General features: G+C 39.0%; 1 protein-coding gene and 1 pseudogene across 2 annotated transcripts in view; both read right to left on the bottom strand.

The window, feature by feature from the left end:
* LOC136867024 (RNA-binding protein 41) overlaps positions 1–5,374 on the bottom strand; it is a 60,125-nt gene extending 54,751 nt beyond the window's left edge. Inside the window, exon 1 of one of the 2 annotated variants that reach the window (XM_067144121.2) lies at positions 5,180–5,374. Coding sequence is in view for 1 of the 2 variants with exons in the window: in XM_067144120.2 (XP_067000221.2) it covers positions 2,990–2,996 (7 nt within the window). In the remaining variant the exon portion in view is untranslated. Of the gene's footprint in view, positions 1–2,989; positions 3,111–5,179 lie in introns of those variants that run through there. The other variant, XM_067144120.2, reaches the window with a different exon arrangement.
* A 10,532-nt stretch (positions 5,375–15,906) lies between these two features.
* Positions 15,907–16,047, bottom strand: LOC136867532 (U2 spliceosomal RNA; annotated as a pseudogene).
* Between the last annotated feature and the right edge of the window lie 8,708 nt (positions 16,048–24,755).

The following is a 24,755-nucleotide window of genomic DNA, read 5'->3' as shown; positions in this document are numbered from 1 at the left end:
AGATGACATGATAATAGGTTCGAGAAACAGAGAAGACCTTCAGATCGCAGTAGACAGACTACAGGAATGGGCCGAAACAAGCGACTTCCAGGTTAATAAGAACAAAACAGTCTGTATGGTCTTCAGAAAAGGAGGAAGAATAGCAGCGACAGATAGAATTTCATATGCAGGGGTAGATTTAACTACAGTAAATAATTTTCGCTACCTTGGCATCACTCTACAAACGTCAGGATCCTCATTCAAAATACATGTGAGGGAAAGAGCAGCAGCAGCAATAAGAGGAATTTTCGATATACAAGACCCAACCAAAATATCAATAGGCTCAGCAATGAAACTTTTTCATGCAAAGATACTACCCATTCTGACATATGGCATAGATTTAATCTGGGACAAATTATCAACATCTGACATAACTACCCTTGAAAAAGTGAAAGCTACCTTCCTGAAAAGAATATTAGGTATTTCTAAGACATCTCCATCTAGACTAGCTTATGAACTAGCTCAGGAGCCTTTCCTTATCGAGGACCTTAGATATCTCTCTGTGCCATCGACACCCCAAGCCACTGCTCACCTAAATCTGAGGTTAAGCAAAAGAGAAGAAATCTGGCCGGAGTTCTACGTGACGGATGCTATGACAAACAGAGACTGGATGGGCCCAAATAAGATCATGCGCAGCGCTATCAACAGGCTGGCAGTACATGGTTTCCATCATAAGCTATGCGTAAAAGAGATATATCACGATCCAAGCGACGAATGCGTGTGCAAACTGTGTGAGAAAATATGTGAACTATACCACTTCAATAAGTGTAGCAAAAGAGAAAAGTCCTTACATGAATATAGTAAAGAGTAGAAAATTTACATATGGCCATTGGCTGCAATAAAACTTTATTATTGCACAGCTACAAATGGGAAAGGAGCCATTACTTTGAACCCAATTTTACGGACGCCACAGGACAACAAGATTTGATTCTAACATAAGGATACATACATAGCAGAGCTGAACATATTTTAGCCGAATTTTATCCATACATCTGGCACCCTTGTTTTAAAATTGGAAAGTGTTTTATCCCACATGAAGACTAATCTTTTACTCATGCAATTTTACAACCATATCTTCTAAACTCCAAGAACAGCAGCTGAGTGTACAAATGTAAATGGGACTTAAATACGAGAGTTGATGAATTGACCAACAAGCAAGATACGAATGTTCATGTGCACGAAATGTTTTTTATATATTGTATTTTATCCTGTACATATATATATAAGTTAGTTTAAGTGAAGATATGTTTTATACACTAATTTTAAGACCTCAACATAATATTTTAGACATACAGTTGCAATATTGTATATACTGACATATATGCCAATTCACGATAAGACATGCCCCATTTGTATGTGACTAAATGCACATCATATAACATTCCTTTGACAATGCAATTTAATCAAAGCTTCATCATATAAATATGTATTCATGGTTCAGCTGAAGATGACCTTGTATATGGGGTCGAAACCGGTCCTGTAGCTTAATATAAGCAATAAAAAACAAGTATTGATTGGTGGAAATTCTTTCCTATTTTTAATTGTGTAATTCGTCAATACGGAAATGAAGATTATAGATTACGATCAAGAGTGTACCACGAGTACATGGATTCAAGCAAAATCACCATCACCAGAATCAACTGCTGTAGTGTTTAATGTGCTGATATCAGGGATCACTGTTGGCTAACCTGGTAGGTAAGAATGGATAGACAGGTCAAAGCATAGCAGATCACTTGCAGATTCAATGCCAGACAACAACAAAGTGTAAGCAGGCATACCATCGAGAACCAACTTCTCGCAGTGGAGCACAGAAACCACTATTCCACTAAGGTACCTCTGTTCACAGCATATACGAGTAACAAAGAACGAAGAGGGACATGGCCAAAGGAACATGGCCACTGGACGCTCAAAGCATGGTCGCTTGGACAGATGAGTCGAGATACCAATTGGTACACGCTGATGGCAAGGTCCGAGTGTGTTGCCAAACATATCAGGCAACGGATTCCTCTTGCCACGAGAGTGAGGTCCAAGCTGGTAGTGGTACTATCCTCATACGGGGACTGTTCATGTAGGATGCAATGGAACCCCTGATACATCTACCAATGTCCCTCACTGGTGAACAGTACAGGAACCTGCTGTAAGATCACGTCCACCCATTTCTGCACGTCCATACAGATTTCACCTGGACAAGCAGTCGTGATGTAAACATAAGCACGTGCTTGGGTTAACGTTTATTGGTTAGTGCTGCCGTGCAACACCTACGCAGAGATATAAAACTAGTTCGTTAGCCACATCATGGCTAACGCAATCTTAGATGCAAAATGTCCAAAATATAATTCCTCAAATAACTGAAGACAGAGAAATACAAGAAAAAATTATTTGTATTCACTGTTATTTAATATAAACAAGCATTTCAAATTGAAGAGCACCAGGGACGCATTCGCTCATGCTTGACCCGCCATTTCTTAAGCTGTGAACTTGGGAAGCAAGTAGATACAGTGCGTGAGTGAGTGAGATATTACTTGTTCTTGTGCAATATGGATCACCGAGTTGAGTTTGTTAAGCATCGCAAAGGGAAACCTTTGAAAAGTTGTCTGAATGTGTTTCATAAATTTTGTAAGAAATACTCGACTTTAGCTTTAAAGAATTTGCTAAGCTGACATCTGAGTTCACTGGTGTTTCGGAGTGGAGCATTAATACTGCGCCAAGGAAGGAATTTGTCCTTATTCATATTCTGATTAGGTAAAGTACTGTAATTTTTTTATCGTTTTAATACTGCATTTTCTATGCTATAAGATCCCGTCTAGAATTTTATTTTATTGAAATATTAAAAGTGTGAAGTTTTACTTATAGGCGCTGTTGTGATTGATTTATTACGCATTTATATTTCGGCCATAAATTCAAATCTACCATTCTTTTCTGATATGTTAGATATCCAGATGCAATTTACCATTCATTGCTGTTTATTTCTCGCGGGTCGTAATCCGCTTCATAATTGTGTGTCAACTACATGTTGACATCAGTGGTATGCAGCAACAGTCTATGTAGAGCGAAATCTGATTTAATCGCTGCAATCAGGTGAAGTAACGACAGTTTCAAGACTGCCCACGTGGTTCCTGCCATGTGCCTGGGAGTAGCCCAGTGATTCTCCAATCGGCGTTTAGACTGCGGATGGATACATACAGGTACACAGTGTTCTTTGTTTACATCAGGTCCGGATCTCTCGGTGACGGCAGAATAGCACACTGTAGGAGACCTGTACCTAAAGCAAGACAATGCATCAACCCATCATTTCCAAACTGTGGCCAACTGGTTCCATGAACACTGAATAAACAATTTACAATTACAACTGAACACTGGATGGTCGTGAGAATGTTTGCCTGGTCCCCAGGGTTACCTTACCTCAATCCTTTTGAGCACATCTGGGATGCTATCAAGAGAGGTATACATGGCTCACATCATGCTCCCCTCAATCTATGTACTCACAGGAGGCTGTGCAATGGTTATGCATTAATATGGCTCCCCAAGGCTTCCAGTGTCTTGTGTAGTCAATGCCATGCCTCATCATCTCTTTCTATAATCAAGGTGAAAGATGGTGCTGCACAGTACATGCCATGCATCTCCAATTCAATTACTCCTCAGTGTATATCATTTTGTTGCCTTCACTGATGTTACAAGCTACAGAACCTGCTGAATGGGCTTCTTGCAAGCAAGCAAAGTCTACCCTCTTTATTTTTAAAAGGTATGCAATCTCTTTCGTCTGTCCAGTAGCGAAGTGGAACATAAGGTCACATAGTGGGATTGACATTTTTAGCTGAGCCTGTTCTTCATTTCCACGTTGATAATATATAACACCACACCACCACCCCTTTAAATTTACAATTGAACTTAATCCTTTTACACCATGGGTAGACAGATATGTGCACCTCCACTTCATAATTATTTTGTCACTGCCTGGCTATCTGACATGAAATGCGACTTTAAGAACATATTCGTGAACCCCAGACTCCATGAAATCCACACCAGTGGCAGCTAATACCCGACCATGCTGGAGGGAAATATTGGGTACTGTAATATCAAGTTGGCGGACATACATAATTCATCCTAGCAAGTTATATTTTAAAGCTGTTTTAGTTATGATCTTCAAATATTTTTTCTCACAACTTTTTGCATTCAATTCAAAACTGTTTCAGTAATAAATATCAAAACATTTTAATTCAATGTAAATACTGTATTGGTGTATAGGCTTATTAAATGTATGTAGTCTACCACAACTGTTTGTCCAATCCTTGTCCTGTTTCTCTACGGGAGCAGGTATGAGGTGAGATAAAAACGTGACAATATATTTCATCTCAACTCATCCCCGACCCCGTATCAGGAAATGGGTCTACGCCATAGACAAACAGTCTATTTCCTTCATATTCATTGCAAACATCTCCTGTTTTATCATACATATTGCAATTCTTGAATCACCTGGGAATACTGAACTGATTGCTTATAAAATCATTTGGTCAACTCAGTCCTCTCTTCAATCTTGATTTAGAGACTTCCTTTCCCATAAATAAAGGTAAATATTTTTTACAATTTACTTTACGTCACCCCGATACAGATACGCTTAGGTCTTATGGCGACGATGGGATGGGAAAGGGCTAGGAGTGGGAACGAAACGGCCGTGGCATTCATTAAGGTACAGCTCCACCATTTGCCAGGTGTGAAAATGAGAAACCACGGAATACCATCTTCAGGGTTGCCGACAATGGGATTTGAACCCACTATCTCCCGAATGCAAGCTCACAGCTTCGCGGCCCTAATCGCACGGCTAACTTGCTCGGTAAAGGTAAATATCTCCCCCCGTATATACTAATAAAAGGTATGAAACACACAGATCCCAAAAGCTAGATAATGTAAATAAATATCGTGAAGCACGGACCAACGATTATCCTAACCCTGATTTTCCCATTTAGAACCACTGCTGAAGGTAGCACAATATTTATCCGTCTACTCATAAACTATTAGTGGAGAGGAAAAAGTTACAGTTGTGAATAAACATTAAATATTTGACACGGAAAAATCCAATTTCTAAGTATAAGAACATAGGTTTTAAGATATATTTTTAAAAAGGCATATTAAATAGTCTTACCTTAACCTACAAAAACTTGAATTTCGCAAATTTTCTGAAAACTACCTATTATATGTAACTTAGCTAGGCAGATTTCGCTTGTAACAAACGATAACTGGTGATAATGCCAGTGAAAACTTCAGACGTATATTACGATGTTACAGCAATCAAACCCAAGAAAAAGTAAAAAAATAAAAACCTTCTGAACTTTATTTTCAAAACCAAAACAAATGATTTTTGAAAGGCTGCTTCACTGTGCCTCAGCAGGGTTGCCAATAGTAGCGCTGATTGAATCGGATAATACGATTACAGCGCTCCTCCGGTGATCTCCGGTACTACCGACGGAGGCAAGGCAGTTAAGCCCCATTCACAATGCAAACGTAACGTAACGTAACGTAAACTTAAAATTAACGTTAACTTAGAAGTTAGCGGCCATCTTATCTAATGGGTCCATTCGCAATGCGCCGACGTAAACTTAACTGCGAGTCCGTAAAATTAAGGCCCCATTCACAATGCAAACGTAACCGTAAACTTAGCGACGTAACGTAACCGTAAAATTAACGTAAAATTTGTGGTATTCACAATGGAGGAACGTAACATTAACGTAAAGAGTACACAGCAGCCAATCAAAACACTACCATGTTATTTAGTACGGAAGTCAGGTTTTGGGCTATCTCGCAGTTTTATATTTCAATACTTCGATGGAATCAAACAACGTGGTAGCGGAATTCATATTACTTCAAACATCTATTGCTTTGCTCCTGGGAGCTGTGTAGGCCTACGGTACCTGAAAAAGGCAATGTAAACAATGGTGCAGAAAATGGGTTCATCCCTTGAATCAAAGAAGGTTATCTCAGGGCGATTTCGGTAATCTACTGTAAGAAATGACCCTCATCAGTTCGTTTTGGACATGCGGATGAAACCTGAACTGTTTGCCTTTCTTACGATTTGCGTCCACTTTTGTAATAAAAAGAAATGTAAGGTCTCCTTTACCGACATCTATGACCCTATCTACCACACCCCGATGAGATGTTTGGATCTATTTGTTTGGATGATATCGTTTTCGTAAAATAGTAGTCCGTCATAATGTTAAGAAATATACAGGGACACTGTTTTATTTATGACAGGGATTCTCTCTCGTCCGTTTGCCAGCGCTGCGAGCTTGTCTCCCGCCATTTATTGTCAGATTTCATTACTACAGGATATTAATTTCCACCTATTATTTTTAGGTAGGCCTACAGCGTATTTGTAATTCTTTTTCCTTCTATCATACATAGCCTATACACAAAGATTATTTGGAAAGAGAATTACAAGTGTTTCGTCGAAAGAAGTCATTATATCGTGCACAACACACAGTGTTTACCTCTGCTCTGATTGGCTGGTTCTTAAAGTTAACGTAAAATTAACCGCAAGAGCTTGGAGTTTGCAATCCCTTAAGCCCCATTCACAATGCAAACGTAACGTAACGTAAACTTAAAATTAACGTTAACTTAGAAGTTAGCGGCCATCTTATCTAATGGGTCCATTCGCAATGCGCCGACGTAAACTTAACTGCGAGTCCGTAAAATTAGGGATTGCAAACTCCAAGCTCTTGCGGTTAATTTTACGTTAACTTTAAGAACCAGCCAATCAGAGCAGAGGTAAACACTGTGTGTTGTGCACGATATAATGACTTCTTTCGACGAAACACTTGTAATTCTCTTTCCAAATAATCTTTGTGTATAGGCTATGTATGATAGAAGGAAAAAGAATTACAAATACGCTGTAGGCCTACCTAAAAATAATAGGTGGAAATTAATATCCTGTAGTAATGAAATCTGACAATAAATGGCGGGAGACAAGCTCGCAGCGCTGGCAAACGGACGAGAGAGAATCCCTGTCATAAATAAAACAGTGTCCCTGTATATTTCTTAACATTATGACGGACTACTATTTTACGAAAACGATATCATCCAAACAAATAGATCCAAACATCTCATCGGGGTGTGGTAGATAGGGTCATAGATGTCGGTAAAGGAGACCTTACAAAAGTGGACGCAAATCGTAAGAAAGGCAAACAGTTCAGGTTTCATCCGCATGTCCAAAACGAACTGATGAGGGTCATTTCTTACAGTAGATTACCGAAATCGCCCTGAGATAACCTTCTTTGATTCAAGGGATGAACCCATTTTCTGCATCGTTGTTTACATTGCCTTTTTCAGGTACCGTAGGCCTACACAGCTCCCAGGAGCAAAGCAATAGATGTTTGAAGTAATATGAATTCCGCTACCACGTTGTTTGATTCCATCGAAGTATTGAAATATAAAACTGCGAGATAGCCCAAAACCTGACTTCCGTACTAAATAACATGGTAGTGTTTTGATTGGCTGCTGTGTACTCTTTACGTTAATGTTACGTTCCTCCATTGTGAATACCACAAATTTTACGTTAATTTTACGGTTACGTTACGTCGCTAAGTTTACGGTTACGTTTGCATTGTGAATGGGGCCTTACGGAGCTCCGAAGGTTAACCGGAGTGCCGCCTCCTATTCGCAACAGTAGCTCCGAGTGTAAGAACGTAGTGTGCTGCAATTTCAAACTTACGTCCATGAATGTAGGCGCCCTATAAAAATCGTTACCTACATACACAAAAATTGATCTAAATCACCGATATCTTCTTCTTCTTAATCTGTTTTCTCTCCAGGATCGGTTTTTCCTTCGGACTCAGCGAGGGATTCCACCTCTACCGCCTCAAGGGCGGGGGATACAACTGGGGAGGATGACCAGTACCTCGCCCAGCCGGCCTCACCTGCTATGCTGAAGAGGGGCCTTGTGGAGGGATGGGAAGATTGGAAGGGCCAGGCAAGGAAGAGGGAAGGAAGCGGCCGTGGCCTTAAGTTAGGTACCATCCCAGCATTTGCCTGGAGGAGAAGTGGGAAACCACGTAAAATCACTTCCAGGATGGCTGAGGTGGGAATCGAACCCACCTCTACTCAGTTGACCTCCCGAGGTTGAGCGGACCCCGTTCCAGCCCTCGTACCACTTTTCAAATTTCGTGGCAGAGCCGGGAATCGAACCCGGACCACCGAGGGTGGCAGCTAATCACTCTAACCACTATACCACAGAGGCGGACTAAATCACCGATATTCCATACAATACCCCTTGAAAAAAAGAACGTATAGTCATTCAGAATAATTTAATGCATCCTCTCATTTGTTATCAAGAAAATGTAATTATATCGACATATAATACATATCCCATATACCTGTAGGTATAAACCCTGTAGATACAACAAACAAAAGATCTTCATAGGTCGACGCCCCGAACAAACAGCATTTTAAAAAAAAGTTAAAGAAGGGTAGGAAGCGGCCGTGGCCTTAAGTTAGGTACCATCCCGGCATTCGCCTGGAGGTGAAGTGGGAAACCACGGAAAACCACTTCGAGGATGGCTGAGGTGGGAATCGAACCCACCTCTACTCAGTTGACCTCCCGAGGCTGAGTGGACCCCGTTCCAGCCCTCGTACCACTTTTCAAATTTCGTGGCAGAGCCGGGAATCGAACCCGGACCTCCGGGGGTGGCAGCTAATCACGCTAACCACTACACCACAGAGGCGGCATTATTATTATTATTATTATTATTATTATTATTATTATGAACATATTCCCATTATATTGGCGCTAGAATACAGTAGTTTCAAGTTAAATTTGAATTCGCTTTTAATTTCTGGACGTATGTAAAAAAAAAAAACAAAAAAAAACAAAAAAAAAAAAACAAACAAACGCAAAAGACGTGCAGAAGTACGGAGGAGTTCAAGCTGTTCAAGTCTGTAAGTGCTGCACTGTAAAACATGACACAAATGACTCGTAAGCTCCGGCCCCGCGGTGGAGGTGGCAATGCGACTGCCTGTCACCCGGCGGCCCCGGGTTCAATTCCCGGCCGGGTCAGATTTTTTAAATTGTAAATTATTAATATCCTTGGCCTGGGGACTGCGTGTTTGTGTCATCCTTAACGTTCCTTTCCTCACATTCAACACTTTACCCTATCGCCATTTACATAATACACGCAGGTTTCCTCATATATGGTGCAAGTAGGGGCAAAAGATCTTCATAGGTCGACGCCCCGAACAAACAGCATTTTAAAAAAAAGTTAAAGAAGGAGTGTAGTTTCGCGCAAAAAGAGCGACAAGTCATAAATTCCTGTGAAAATGCTCGTTCATTCCTCTCGTGTGAAGTTCACACTACGCGCTTGTCATTCAATGTTTGTACGTAAGAATGCTATCTGTAATATCGTCCAATAATAAGGGTATAAACTGAGGGGCAAGTTATAAATTCCTGTGAAAATGCTCGTTCATTTCTCCCGTACCAAGTTCACACTACATGCTTGATATTCAATAGGAGGTTCTGATACACAATTACGTTTGTACGTAAGAATGCTACCTGTAAAATCACCAAATAATTAAGGTATTAACTGAGGGGCCTAGTTTCGCACAATAGTAGCGACAAGTTATAAGTTCCTGAGAAAATGTTAGTTCATTTCTCCCGTACCAAGTTGAAACTACGCGCTTGTAATTCAGTCGGAGGTTCTCCAGAGGCACCGTCTGAAAGCGCCCGGAGCCTCCGCTCCGTTAACAGCGCTAGTTCCAGGTCTTGACGTGTGCGTGTGTCTGAAGCGGTCTGAAGCAGTGGTTTCTCGACAACACTTGTGACTGGCAGCGCCGGCAGCGCCCAAGAAATTCCTACGAGAAGAAAAGTGGTTAAAAAAAAAAAAAAAAAAAGAGGATCGGGACGGCGGTGCTACGAATACATACGAAGAGAACCGGGCAGTGACGATTTCGTGTTAGCAGGAAAGTGTATACCTGTTTACAGCATTCTCTTTGGTTTACAGTATATACAAGTGACTATCTTGTGAAGAAATTTACGTGTGTATTTTTTCTCCTTTCGTGCAAAATGCAAAACGAGAAAGAAAAATTAAAGCAGAGGCTCATGGCTTTGGTGGATGGAATTTCAACACCTCGTGAAATTGAGATCTTGAAACGGCACCTAGAATCCTTGGAAGCAGCAATTAATGCATTACGCAGTCAGAATAGAGATTCTCAGAAGAGAAGTACTGTCCCACAGAGGGGATTGTTTTCAGCAAAAAAGAGATCACCGCCACAGCAAACCCTCACTAAACCCGAAGAGACAGACGTTGAAAAGATTACCATTTCACTCCTCGAGCAAAATTAGGTTTGGGAGTGAAAGGGCCGTTCATTAATAGTTAGAACATGATAAATAGTGTGCCTATTTTGTGACAAGAGGCTTCTAAATTTCGTTATAATATTTTTCACATATACTCTCATTTGGTACTTTCATGTGCATTACCTTCGTTTGATTTTTTTTTTCATGTTAACAATAAACTCAAGTGAAGCAAGCTACCAGGATTATATCTTATAGGACTACCCTGCTGTAAAAGAAGGTAAGCTTTGAATACAATTTACCGGGCGATTTGGCCGTGCGGTCAGGACCGCGCGGCTGTTAGCTTGCATTCGGGAGGTAGTGGGTTCGAATACCACTATCGGCAGCCCTGAAGATGGTTATCCGTGGTTTCCCATTTTCACACAGGCAAATGCTGGGGCTGAACCTTAATTAAGGCCACGGCTGCTTCCTTCCAACTCCTAGACCTTTCCTATCCCATCGTCGCCATAAGACCTATCTGTGTTGGTGTGATGTAAAACCACTAGCAAAAACAAATAAAAAAAAATTGAACACAATTTATTTTTCAGAAATCTATAACAATACGTGTTGTAAGGCTGTGGTAATTGCATGCTGTAGGCCTACAGTTGTATATAATACTGAATATTTTAAAAGGGATGTATATACTTAATTCACAGAGGCTAAGAGACTGAATACTGAAAGTTGTAACTGTCTATTATGATGTCATGTGTGTTATTTTAATGAACATCAGTTAATATAATGGTAAGCCGAGTAGTTGAATGCTTGTTTACCCAGTTTTCAACTCTGTTATTATGATATGAAATGTGAATATGACTAATAACACGGCTTTCTTAATTTACAGGCCAAGGCCGTAAAGTGTTCGGAAGATGATGTAGTGGCAGATAATTTTTAAAAAATTTCGTTTTGATATTGAGAGAAAGGTAAGTAATAAAGAGGAAAAGCGCACAATGTGCAGGGGAAAAAAAACAACACAAATAGTTATTAGGGTAGTCACTGTCCCTCACTGCAGAGCATTTTCAATGAGCACTTCCTTTCACTGCATATCATTGCGTGATATCGATCACAGCTTCTGTTGCACAAAGCACAAACACAGGTGACGTCTGGATCGTGATATTTGCTGGTCATGCACACCTTGAAGTGGAAGCCATGAACGGCATAGCGTGTCACTAAATGTCTCAGCTCATAGTTCCCTTGTTGCCAATCGCTGTAGATCATAGCATCTGTAGCGTAGAACTCTGACCATATTTCATTTTCCAAAGCACCTCCATGAGGCCCTTATATGCAGGAGTTGCCGGCAAAAGTAGCTGTACCAATATAAATGGTCCGTTATTGGACATTATAAATTTTCCAGCTAACTCACTCTTGGTTGCCAGCGTTTCGCCCTCATGTTCTAGGGTGGGCTCATCGGGACAAGTATTTCAGATTCCCTATGGGAATCAACATCTATATCATCTGATGGCCAAGCAGGCATCAATTTTTGATAATGAGACAAAGTCTCTTAGTGCATTGGCATTGCCGGTGGCTCCAGTTAGCCTACGCAGTGGCCTCCGGTATGCACTAGCCAGCGTATTGGTAGGTGTGCTAGGTACCAACTGATGAGCCCACCCTAGCACATGAGGGCGAAACGCTGGCAACCAAGAGTGAGTTAGCTGGAAAATTTATAATGTCCAATAACGGACCATTTATATTGGTATTATAAATTTACTCATTCAGGACAAGTATTTCAGATTCCCTATGGGAATCAACATCTATATCAAAAGTAGCTGTAGTCGTAGTTCCTCAATGAAGAAAGGCTCCCTGGTGAGCTCGTGTGCGAGCCGAGAGGGTGTGAATTTGGAAAGGCATAATAATTTTTCAGAAAAGTGGCTTTCACTTTCTCAATCTGTTCCAGATTTCTCTTTGTGCAGTGTATCCAAATTAATTCTACTCCATATGTTATGATAGGAGTGATTTTAATTTTGAATAATAAGGGGCCGATGACCTTCGATGTTAGGCCTCTTAAAACAACAAGCAATTTTGAATAATTTCATTGCTGTTCCAATTGATAGTCTATTGATGAGTTTTATGTTGTTCATCGCCTTGATAGCCGTGTTTGTTTTGTCTTCTATGTGTTTTCTGAATATGATGCCACGTGTTTGTAAGGTCATGCCGAGATATTTGAAGTGTGACACTGCTGTTAGTTTCTTTTCTTGGTAGAAGAAAGAGGCCTGTGATTCCCCTTTTCTGAAGCTCATGGACACAGTCTTTTTTTCGTTAATTTGTAGTTCATTTTCCTTTGTCCATTGCACCAGTTGATCGAAGGCAATCTGCAATTCTACCTGGTCTGTTGATGTTATTACCACATCATCTGCATAGATATATAGGCATACCCTTTCTGATGATATTGCTTGAACTACGTCAGCTGTTGCTGCAACGAAGAGCAGAGGGCTCAGTGGATCTCCTTGGAGTACCCCGTTTGTTTAATGAATTGGTCGTGAGATATTTATACCGTCACTGATGATTATGCTGTTGTTGTGAAGTATGTTTTGAATAATTCGCGATAGATAGTTCTCTCTACCAACCAATTGCTGTAGTTTCTCTATTATTAATTCCGACTGATTGAATCGAAAACTTTCGTGTAACTTAATCTATAAATATTGCATGTAGTTTTTGTCCTGGATTTGAAAAGGTAGTCTGTATGTCGTTGAGTAGGCAGGTAATGACTTGGATTGTGCTTCTATTTTTCCTGAAACCGAACTGTTCCTCAGGTAATTTCAGGTCTGTTATGTTTGTAAGCCTCTTGCATAGTAATTTAGTCAGTAATTTGAACATCGTGCATTCCAGGGCGATTCCTCTGTATGAGTTAGGATCCCCAGTGTCTCCTTTCCCTTTGTATAACATTTTGACCGTAGATTTCCTCCAACTGTCTGGAATAATGCTTTGATCTAGGCATCCGTTAAGAAGATTGATTATTTCATCTTTCATTTCAGGCCATATTTCTTTAATATGCTCACCGTATATAGAGTCGGGTCCACTTGATTTGTTGTTCCGGATACTTGTTATGACCTCCGCTACTTCTTCCTCCGTAAAAGGTTCGACGTTCATGACATCAGTTGCCATTTCCAGCTCCAGGCGTGTTTCTCTATCTTGAACTACTTTGCATAGATGTTCCTCCCATACATCTGTTGAAATGCTTCTAGGAAATGTTGGTTGCCGTGTGTTTAGCGGTTTATATGGGTTCTGTTCTGCTTCACATATCCGTTCATTTTCTTTTTGGTGATGCTCTTTCTTTGCTTCCCTCACTAGGCGTTTATAGATTCTTCGTAGTTCCGCATACTTCATGCAGTTTATCTCCGATGGTTCACTCCTTGCTATGTGTAAAGCATCCAGAGCCTTACGCCGAGCCGCATAACATGCTTCATTGAACCAAGGCTTTGCCTTTCTCGCTGTAGGAAGGACCGGCGATGCCGCACTTCTTATTACCTGCTCTATACTAGCTGCTCCAATTAAGTGTTCTCTTGTTGCCATAGTGTGCAGATCTTTATTAGATAAGATATATTTGTACTGTATTTGTGTAAATGGACGTATGAATCCAGAATACCGGTACCAGTTATTGTTACAAAAACTGTAATTTTGTAGATACCAATGCATAACTTAAAAGTAACAAGTTTAATTGTAGTGATCTCCTTCATGCTACTCATTCTCTGGTATAAGTATTTTCTTCATTTTAGGTTGAAAATTTCCCTAAGATTTTAGAGGTCCTAGGCATCCTGCAGGAGAAGTAATGGTTCAGCAAAGATACCATTCCATTCTGCTGTTGGGAAAAGAAAGGAAAACTTCTCTGGTGTTGAAGAAAGGTGAAATAACCCAATTTTGAACATTTAAAATATCAGTAACCGTACCAAAAATGCTTGGCAAATGTATCCAACACTGGAAAGGTAATTATGAGCCCAATGGTCAATTTTCAAGTTTCCTAACAGTGGCAACAGTTCAAAAATTGTATGGCTAAGAATGGATCTCACAGGGAAAGAGCTGCAGTTTGTGGAAGGAATTTTGAATTCTCACTCGTGTTGAATGTGGAACCTATAAAGGTAATGATGGCTTGGAGTAGACTTATCCTCAAAATGGAGCTGTATTGCTTCTGGTGCAGTCCCAACTTTGTTTTCAAACAGTTTGCAGTATTTATAAATATCTGTTCTGCTTACCAGCTAAGATTCTGAGCTCATTGACAAACTTTGTTTCTACAATAAGAAATGGAAGAACACCAATGACAGCAAGAAGACTTGTGAACTTTATAATGCTTTCACTAAAGTTTGAAATGAGACTCTTATTTAGTGAACCAGAAATATGATTCTTTGGCAAATGTGGTTGTGTGTTATCAGTTGGACAGTGGTAAGTTTCCTACTGTTGAAGTATGTATTAGGCCTACTGTGAATATCAATTTAACTGTGGAAAATTGATGGTTGTGTTATGCTTGTTGAAGATCTTTCTGATATTATGGGTAGCAGTTGATAAGGCAGGTGGTCACAGTTTGAAAATCTTGTATTGGATATTGAAAACCTGCATTATTTATTTATTTATTTATTTATTTATTGATGTCTTTATTTGTGGCAAAGTTAGGGCTCTTGGCCCTCTCTTACACTTAACCACATTATGCGGCTTAATACTGAATCCAAACTTAATATTCAAACTTAACACAGTGTATATAATATAATAGTAATATAACTTAATAAACTCTAAAACTAAAAGATTACATCCTAAGTCTAAATTTAGAAAAATAAATTCAATATTAACTACTCTAGGTGGAAATCATAAAATATAACAGTAATTTATGTAAACTTTTGGGAACTATTTACTACAGACATTCACTCTCACATTCACACATAACTACATGATATAGCCTACGTATTCAAGAGGAAATCTTTAGACTGTCTTTTGAAGGTAATTAATGAGGAACAGTTTCTAATTTCAGGGGGTAAAGCATTCCATATTCTAGCGCCCGACACAAGGAAAGAATTACTGAAGGCAGATGTATGATGTGGAGGTATTGCAATTGTTGACCCAGATCGCGTGTCACGGTCATGAAAGGAGGATAGAAAACGGAAATTACTGGAGAGATATTCAGGTATATTTTCGGTCAAGAGTCGATAGATAAGGGTTGATACATGGTGATTCCTCTGCTTCTCTACTTTTAACCAAGAAAGTTGTGCATAAAAAGGGGATACATGCGAGGCAAAATTCAATGAAAAAATAAATCTAATGCAGGAGTTTAAAGCTCTCTGCAATTTCCTATTTTGTTCACTGGTAGCATCCAGCAACACAACATCACAATAGTTAAAAATTGGAAGTATCAATGTTTGAACCAGATTTATTTTTAAGTTGAGAGGTAATACGGTCTGGTGAATCTTAAGGGGATAATTCATAATGTCAGGCCCCTTGCAAATATTCAAGGATTTCATTAACAGTAGTGATAATATAATGGAAGATATACATGACCAAGAGGCTATGATGAGTCGTCATTGACAAATTTCATTGTTTGCTTCCATCAGAAAATAACTTACTTTTGCTTTTTTGTTTTAGGGTGGGCCGATCCCGACTGTACTGCAATGCCGGGCCAACTCATGACAGAGGTGGAGCAAGCCCCTAGCACTCCGTCGATTTCCAAAAATAAGTTTAATAATCTGGTATTCTGTTCACATGATAATGTGTAAATTTATTTTTTTATTTATGCAGTCAGCTTGTTATCTTGTACATTAAGAGAAAATCATTTCTGACGCTACCACATCCCAGAACATGTGAGTGATGATTTTCTTGATTGAATGTTTTTTGTTGAGAAACCTAATGAAGACTTGGGTTTTCTGAAGTCTGCCATTACTAAACTAAATACAAGTGGAAAACATGTGGCTTCTCTTGTCACATTAAACAGACTCATTCTCACATTACAACTATGATAGATAGTATACAGGCCATTTATTCCCAACACTAATGTTGCTGAAGGAATAAAATTGTAATGGCTGAATGGGTTTAGTCAGTGTTTGTTGTTGGGGTGATTTTTCTTTTTTGTTGAAAACAATGGCCTCTATGGCCCAATATTCCTCTTCTTAGAAGCAGTCTGTTCGGGTTGTATTGTTTTCAAAGATGCTATGTGCCATTTCAAGACCTGCATTTCTTGAGGTGTTGAAATTCCATCCACTAAAGCCATGAGCCTCTGTTTTAACTTTTCTTTTCAATTTTGCAATATTCTTCAGGTGGTCTTTTCTTGCTTACGTGGACTAGTATTTCTACTTTTTCATCAATAACAACTTCTCTTTCAACATTTAGAACTAGATGTTCAGTGCTGTCATCTTCACTTGCTTATTTGCCTGGATCTTTTTCAATTGGCAGATGGAATGAATGTGTTTGTCAACACATATTCCATTTCACACTGGTGTCTATACATGTACATGCATAGCATACTGGTGAATGCATGTGTTGAAGTCATCGCATACTAAATTGCAGTTGCAGGAACTGTAATTTTCTTGAACAGCATACACCTGAATAATATCTGAAGATGACGGTACTTTCCAATGAGTATCTTCTTTCATTATGGAGTCTTTGTTCACCTCAAGACTACATTTATGTCTCTGTCTTATGTCCTTCATCTTTGTCAGTTTTTCCTTATTCAGCACAATTAACCTATCAAAGAGCTTGTCTCTCACAAAGCACATTAATGCATATATAGCCTTATCTAATCACTTCACACTTTCTCATGCAAGTATATGTACTTAATTGTGCCATGCATCCTCTCAGTGTGCATATTAGTATTAAGTCCACTATTAAGGCAGTAACAATACACCCAGGATCTTACATTTCTTGTGTAGTTATTTTAAAAGTATACAGCAGACTCGTGGATGTCAGGATCATCTGTTAAATTACTTATTACTGCAGGAAGCATTCTTTCAAAAGCAACTGAATCTGCCTCTTGCATTATTGTTTGCAGTATTTTATAAACATTTCCTTGTTTTTCCTTCCTATTTACTTTGGTCTGAATATTCTTTCTTCACGCTCTTGTCAACCTGCCATGAGCAGAATAATCTCATGGTTGCAGGTCGCATGACTCCATTCCAAACATTGTAGAAGGCTTCTGCAAAATCTTTCATGAAGACATTTGGGGATACACAACCAAACTCATTCTTAATGTAGGTGGAAAATAGAGACAATATTTCCTAGTCACTTCAATTGGAAATCAGAAATGCACAAGGAAACCCGTCTCAAGTCATCCAGAACTAAAAGCGTTATTAACTCAAACCCGTAGCTATGAAGCCCATGTGTCCCATCAGTGCATACAGCCACTACCATATTTCTTTCATATTTCACTCTGAGCACTGTTCATAATAATTAAAATAAAGTCATCACTTCTGAGGTTTGGATGATTTTTACTGGTGGTCGCCTGAGGTTTATAGAATAATATACACAGGGACCTGAATTAACTTCACTGACCCAGGCCTCAATACTTGTACCATCCTCTTGATATCTGACAGATTTAGAGCTCAAGTTAAAGCTATAAATCCTGTTTTGTGATTAAATGAATTCTTTCAAGCTTTGAGTCAGTCACAGACACGCAAATTTTGTCCAGAATAGCTTGAAAAGGAATCTGGTTGGCAATATCTATCGTTAATGTTTTTCTTTCTACGTCTGTGAGGGCAAGATGGCTCAGATCATTTTGATGACCTCTGTTAGTGGGAACATATTTTACTTCACACGTTCCATTTTCGTGTTCAATTAGTCAAATATTTGCAGGACACATCTCATCAACTTTGTTGCTTCCCTGAATCTTCAAGTGCCTGATGCATTTACTTTCAGTCACAAAAAAGCCTGATTGATGACACACATAGTAATGTTTCTTTGTATTATCTGTTAAAGAGTAAGAACCCCTTTTTTACATACTGTGAACATGTTTCGCTTTCAATGTGCTGTTTCCACTCTAGGAAGCTTGAGAAACAAGGAAATTGTTTAGTCTCAAGTCCTCCATTTAAGTTTATGTGGCACTGACACTCATGCCGTTTTAAATTATAACTGTGCGTGAATTGTTTATCACAAAATTTACATTGGTGCGGAAGAGATATCTCGTCCTTTAAACAAGGCGCAATTTCATCTAGTTTCTCTAGATGGTTTTAGAAACATGTTGCCTAAGATTTTTGTTATACTCATAGTTTTCCTCACATTCAGAACACGAGTATTGGTGGACGTCGCTCATTATAACGCTATGTAAGTATGCCTACCTACACTGAAGAAAAACTAAATATAGACATGATACTGTATAGGCTTTTGGGCTTATGCCATGTCAAGAAAATAAGGTGAAATTCTTTACGTTTCACAGAGAACTGTACTCTGCGTCGTCAGAAGAAAATCTCGACTGTCCACGAGAAAGGCGCAGGTCTCTGCATTCACCTTATTTTCTTGACACGGCGTAAGCCCAAAAGCCTATACAGTATCATGTCTATAAGTATGGGCTGCATCAATGGCAACGAAAACTAAATAATAATGTGGCACATATAGGGGCACACGAAATGAAATACACAAAATTCACTTGTTTAATGCTAATGATGTTTGTTGTTTAACCCCTTCGCACTCAGCACACCGATCTATCGGCGCGAGAGGTTATGGTGAGAAAGCTCACGGCGCCAATACATTGGCTTTGTCCTATTTAGGGATTTCAGTCATTTGCATGGCTGTTAAATGGTAACAATTGATCGTGACAGTAACTTAAAGCGTTGAATTTGCGTTTTACTCTACAGATTTATTTATTTATTTATTTTATTTTATTTATTTATTTATTTATTTATTTATTTATTTATTTATTTATTTATTCCTAACTTACATTTGTGGCGAAGTTAGGGCTCACGGCCCTCTCTTACACTTAACCACTATAAACAAAATTTAAAAATGTAAACATAAAAGGACATAAAAATTCTAAAAAGAAATAATACTACAGACAGATAACTCTAAGACTAAGTTAGGCCTACATATCAGTACAGCAATTAATGTGACAATAATAATAATAATAATAATAATAATAATAATAATAATAATAATAATAATAATAATAATAAATGAAAAAAACCCATTCACACAACATACACACAATGACACACAACTCAGTTTTATGTTCCCAGGAAAAACTTTCTGCAGGCAGATTTGAATTTATGAGAGGAAGTAAGGTGCCGAATGTCCATTGGGAGTGTATTCCAGAGTCTCGATGCGGTAACTAAAAAGGAATGATTGTAGGAATTCCTTCAACTTAGTGGAATTTCAAGTAGGGAACCAGAATGGGTACTAATTTCATGGAATGAGGAAAGGAAACGAAAATTAGAAGAGAGGTAAGTAGGAGTGTTCGTCGAGAGCACTAGGTAAACAAGTGTCATTAGGTGAAAATTCCTTCGTTCATTTATGCATAGCCATTCCAATGTTTTGAAATAGGGTGTAACATGAGCGTCGTGTCGCAGTTGGAAGGCATATCGTATGCATGAGTTTTGTGCTTGCTGAAGTCTCAAAGCTTGTTCAGCATTTAGATTGACTAGTACCGTATCACAGTAGTCTAAAATTGGGAATAGTAGTGCTTGGATTAATTTTAATTTAAGTTTTTGAGGAAAAGAATTCTTGTGACGTTTCAGGGAATATAGAGCTGCATGAACCTTTCTACATACATTTGTTACGTGTTCATTCTAGGTCAGATTCTCATTGATGGAGATTCCAAGATTGGAGGAGGATTGATATTGGTTATTACATGTAATAATTTAGAGTTTCCTATGATAATACTTTGTGTTTTACGAGGATTTAGGAGTAAGTGGTTGTTTTTAGCATAGGCGGTAAGCCTTTCAATATCCGAATTAATATGCTGAACTGTTTCATGTAAATTGTTTGTAGTGGTGTGTTTGTATATCTGCATATCATCAGCATGTAAGTGGTAGTTGCAATACTGAAGTGTGGAAGATATGTCATTAATAATGCAAGACGAACAGTAAGGGTCCTAGAACAGACCCTTGAAGGACACTGGATGATTTTACAGCCCATTGGGATCTTTGATTGTTTACCACTACGCACTGGCGACGATTTTTAAGGTACGACTTAAAAATATTAAGGGCTATCGGGCTGATATGCAGAGAGCGTAGCTTGGATAATAGTATGTCTATATTTACCGTGTCGAACGCACTACTAAAGTCAAGGAGTGTCAGTATCGTCACCTGCCGTTTGTCCATTGCTAGTCTTATGTCATCTGTTACCCGAAGAAGTGCAGTCGTAGTACTGTGTCCCTTTCTGAAACCAGATTGCAATGGGTCAAAAAGAGAATGTCTGGTTAAGAATTCTACTAGCTGCTCGTGTACAACTCGTTCAAGAACTTTCGAGAGAGGGGGAAGAATCGAAATAGGCTGGTAATCAGATGGTGTATTTGCTGTGGTACCGGTATGCTTTAATATTGGGGTTACTAGAGCATCCTTCCATGCAGTTGGAAACGTCCCTGTGGTGAGACAGTGCTACGAAATATTTTTATATTTGACAAATGAAATCTGTTGATTGTGAATGTTTATGTTGTGGTTATTCAAAGTTGTTATTGCGTGGATTTGTTTTGGTGGCTTATGAATACAACAATATGATATTGCTATCAGTTTAGTATGGAGTTTATTTTGTTTCTTTGTTGTATCGTGTGTTCGCTGTACTTCGTGACCTATAATGTTACTACTTCTCATTACTCTGTTGTTGCATGAGCTTGCGTTATCTGTTTATCATAATGGCTAGGCCATACTCAAGGCCGAATGAGGCCGATATCCTTGAATTTTCAGATGATTGAGTAATAATGACCTACTTTTGCCAAAAGTGATTCGCTTTATGTGGAAAGTGACTCAGTCACAGCTGCTCACTGTGCGTTGGACCACGAGGATCTGACATCGATGACAGTTACGTGTACAGTGATAACTTTGTGCCATGGTTCTTGAGGGAATTGCAGCACACACATCATATTGATTTCAAATTATTCAGAATTAAATGTTTGTTTCTTTCAGGTCTAAGAGTAAAGAAGAAAGACGCAATAATGTCTGATCTTTCTGTCGCTGAAAACCATAATTTATTTTTTAATTTATTTTCAAAGTTTAATAATTTTTTGGGTTTACCAAAGGTATAGGCTATTCATTCTGAAATCCTCATAGTTTGTTTTAATATATGTTAAACTGTTTTATCAACATCTTTATTTCCCGTTTCCAGCTTCCCGGGTCGGGTTGTGAATCAAGGACCTCCATCGCTGCCTGTCTCTCCACCGCTCTTCTCCTTTTTTAAATACATCGTCTGATTTTCCTCCCCTCTTCTCTATGCACTCCCAGACTGAATCTGTCCACCTCATTCGGGGTCTTCCTCGTGGTCTCTTTCGTGTTAACTTCTCTGAAAAAGCTTTTTTTTTTTTCTGGCACTCTCTCTTCTCCCATTCTCATCATTTGCCCATACCACTTTGGCTTTGTTGTTTCTATTCTGTCCTGAAGTTTCAGTATTCCTGTCCTTTTCTTTATCTCTTCATTTCTAATTCTATCCTTTCTGGTCTTGCCCTCAATACCTCTTAGGAATCTCCATCTCCCCTGCCTGTATCCCACTCTCCTCGTGTTTTTTTTGTAGTCCACGATCCAGCTGCATAGGTTAGTGAAAATGAAAATGCACAGCCTGTTTCCAGTCATTCAAATGGGTTAGGAATGGAATGAATGAAGCCCCCATCTAGCGGCGAGGATAGGAATTGTGCCAAAGCCAGTCGCACTCCTCCGGGGCAATGATTAATGAATGACAGATGAAATGAAATGATATTGGAGAGTGTTGGAATGAAATATGACAGGGAAAACCGGAGTACCCGAAGAAAAACCTGTCTCACCTCCGCTTTGTCAAGCACAAATCTCTCGTGGGGTGACCGGGATTTGAACCACGGAACCCAGCGGTGAGAGGCCGGCGTGCTGCCGCCTGAGCCACGGAGGCTTTTTGTATAGGTTAGTATGAGTTCATAATAGGTTGAGTTTAATACTTTCTTACATTTCTTCAGGACATCTTGGTTCCACAAAATACCCCTTACACTCCGGTAGAAGCTGTTTGCTTGTATTCTTTTCCCACTTTCCTCGGTTATCTTTCCGTCTTCTGTGATCAAACTTCCCAAGTATTTGAAACTTTTAACCACTTCCAGAAGTTTACCATTCAGTTTTATCTTTGCTCTTCCTTCCTTCCCCTTGTCATCATTATTGTTTTACTTCTCTCTGTGCTTACTTTCATCCCAAATTTTCCTCTCTTGATTCCATACATCTACTTGCTTTTGGGCTTCCGTTTCATCCTCAACCCATATCACTATATCATCTGCAAACAACATGGCTTTTGTTGCCTGTCTTCCCAATCTCTGTTTAATGTTCTTATGAATTTCATCCATGGCTATGATGAATAGTATGGCGGATAGTACACTTCCCTGTCGGAGACCAGTTTCAACCTTAAACCATTTTGTTTTTCCTATACTAGTCTTCACACTACTAACACAATTTTTGTACATAGCTTTTATCATTTGCGCTTCCACTCTGTCAACTTGTTTTTTCCTTAATGTGTCCCATACCAACTGTCTGGGCACACTGTCATAAGCTTTCTCAATGGCAATAAATTTCATCACTGTCAGCCAGAATGAAGAGGTTTTGGGAAAGGAAAGGAAGATGATGCAAGCTAAATCTTCAGTTAATTCTTTGTTAACGTAAATGTATTTGGGTTTGATTTAAGTGCTCCAATGTGGGCGTAAACTATGTAAATAAATAAATGTCATCACTATGTCTTTTCCAAACTCCCATCTTTTCTCCATCATATGTCTTACTGTAAAGATCAGGTCAAATGTTGATCTGTCTTTTGTAAAACCATCTTGTTCTTCTTCTATTTTTCCTTCTAGATTCCTCCTCGGTCTTCCTTCCAATACTCTCTCAAATATCTTAGCTGCATGGGCAATAAGGGTGATCCCTCTGTAGTTATTACATTCATTTTTATCACCTTTTTTAAATATTGAGATAATTAAACCCTTTCCCCACTCTTCTGGGATCTCTTTCTTCCTCCAGACTATTCTAAATAATCTATACAGCCACTGTAGCCCTATTGGTCCTGCTGCTTCTATCATTTCTGTAGGTCCCTCATCCACTCCTGCTGCTGTACCGCTCTTCATCTTTTGTATGGCTTCCTCTATTTCTAACATCAATATCTCCTTTTCTTGTTCTTTTTCTTTCCCCATTGTTTCTTTTTGCTCCTTCTCATCTACCAGTTCACTGTATTTAATATTTAGCAATTCTGAGAAGCATTCTTCCCATCTTTTTTAGTATGTCATCTCTTTGTGTCAATATCTGCCATGTTTCAGTTTTTGCAAATTTTGTATCTTCCCTATTTCGTAAACTATTCTTCACGAAACCATACAAAACCGTTTTACTTCTCTTTATATCCTCCTGTAAAGTTTCTGTGAAATTTTCCCAGCTCTTCTGTTTCTCTTCTTGTACTATTTTCTTACATACCTTTTTGGCTTCTTTATGTTTCTGCAATTCTCTGTACTATCGCTGCCTGCCCACTTCCACCAAGGAGTCTCCTTTTCCTTTCCCTGATAGTCTTCCACAGGTGTTTACTGCACACTTTACAAATCCATTTCTTCAGATCCTCTTGAAACTTTTCCCTTATTTCTTTCTCTTTTAACTTCCATCCCTTTATTTTTCTTTCCTTTTTTCCTATTAACTTCGTTATTTTACAAAGTCTTAATTTGGCTACCATCACTTTATGGTCTCCTTCAAAATCTGCTCTTGGCATTGGCTGTCACATCTTCCAGTTGTCTACGTTTCTCCTCCACCAGAATAAGATCATTGTTTTTGTCTTTCTATCTCCCCAACCATATCTAGTTATTTTTTGTGAGTTCTGTTTTCTAAACCACATATTGCCAACAATTAATCTATTCCTTCTACAAAAATCTATTACCATATCTCCTTCATCTTGGTTTCCACAACTGTAGGGGCCAATTATCTCTTCTTTTCCCTGTTTGTCTGTTCCAACATGTGCATTCATATCTCCCATTATTACAACCTCTTTGTCTTCAATACAACTTTCCAGTTCTTCTAGAAACTCTTCTAAACATTCATCTGCATTCCCTGATTGGGGTGCATAAACCTGTATAAAATCCTTGATTTCACTCTCGAGTCCAAGTCTAACTTTAATTATCCTGTCACTGATCTGGTCAATTTCGTCCGCATATTGCGCTAGGTCTTCTCTCAATATAACACCAACACCATTTGTTGCTATCTTTCCTCCACTCCAATATGATCTATACCCTTTCTTCAATTCTTTTTGACCTTTCCCCTTCCATTTTGTCTCACTTATTCCCATCATTGCTATGTCTTTCTTCTCCATATACTCTGTCAGT

Source organism: Anabrus simplex, chromosome 3 (genome assembly GCF_040414725.1).
Source record: "Anabrus simplex isolate iqAnaSimp1 chromosome 3, ASM4041472v1, whole genome shotgun sequence".
Classification (NCBI taxonomy): Eukaryota; Metazoa; Arthropoda; class Insecta; order Orthoptera; family Tettigoniidae; genus Anabrus; species Anabrus simplex.
The sequence above is the reverse complement of the archived record's forward strand: the minus strand, read 5'-3'. Positions and strand labels throughout refer to the sequence as shown.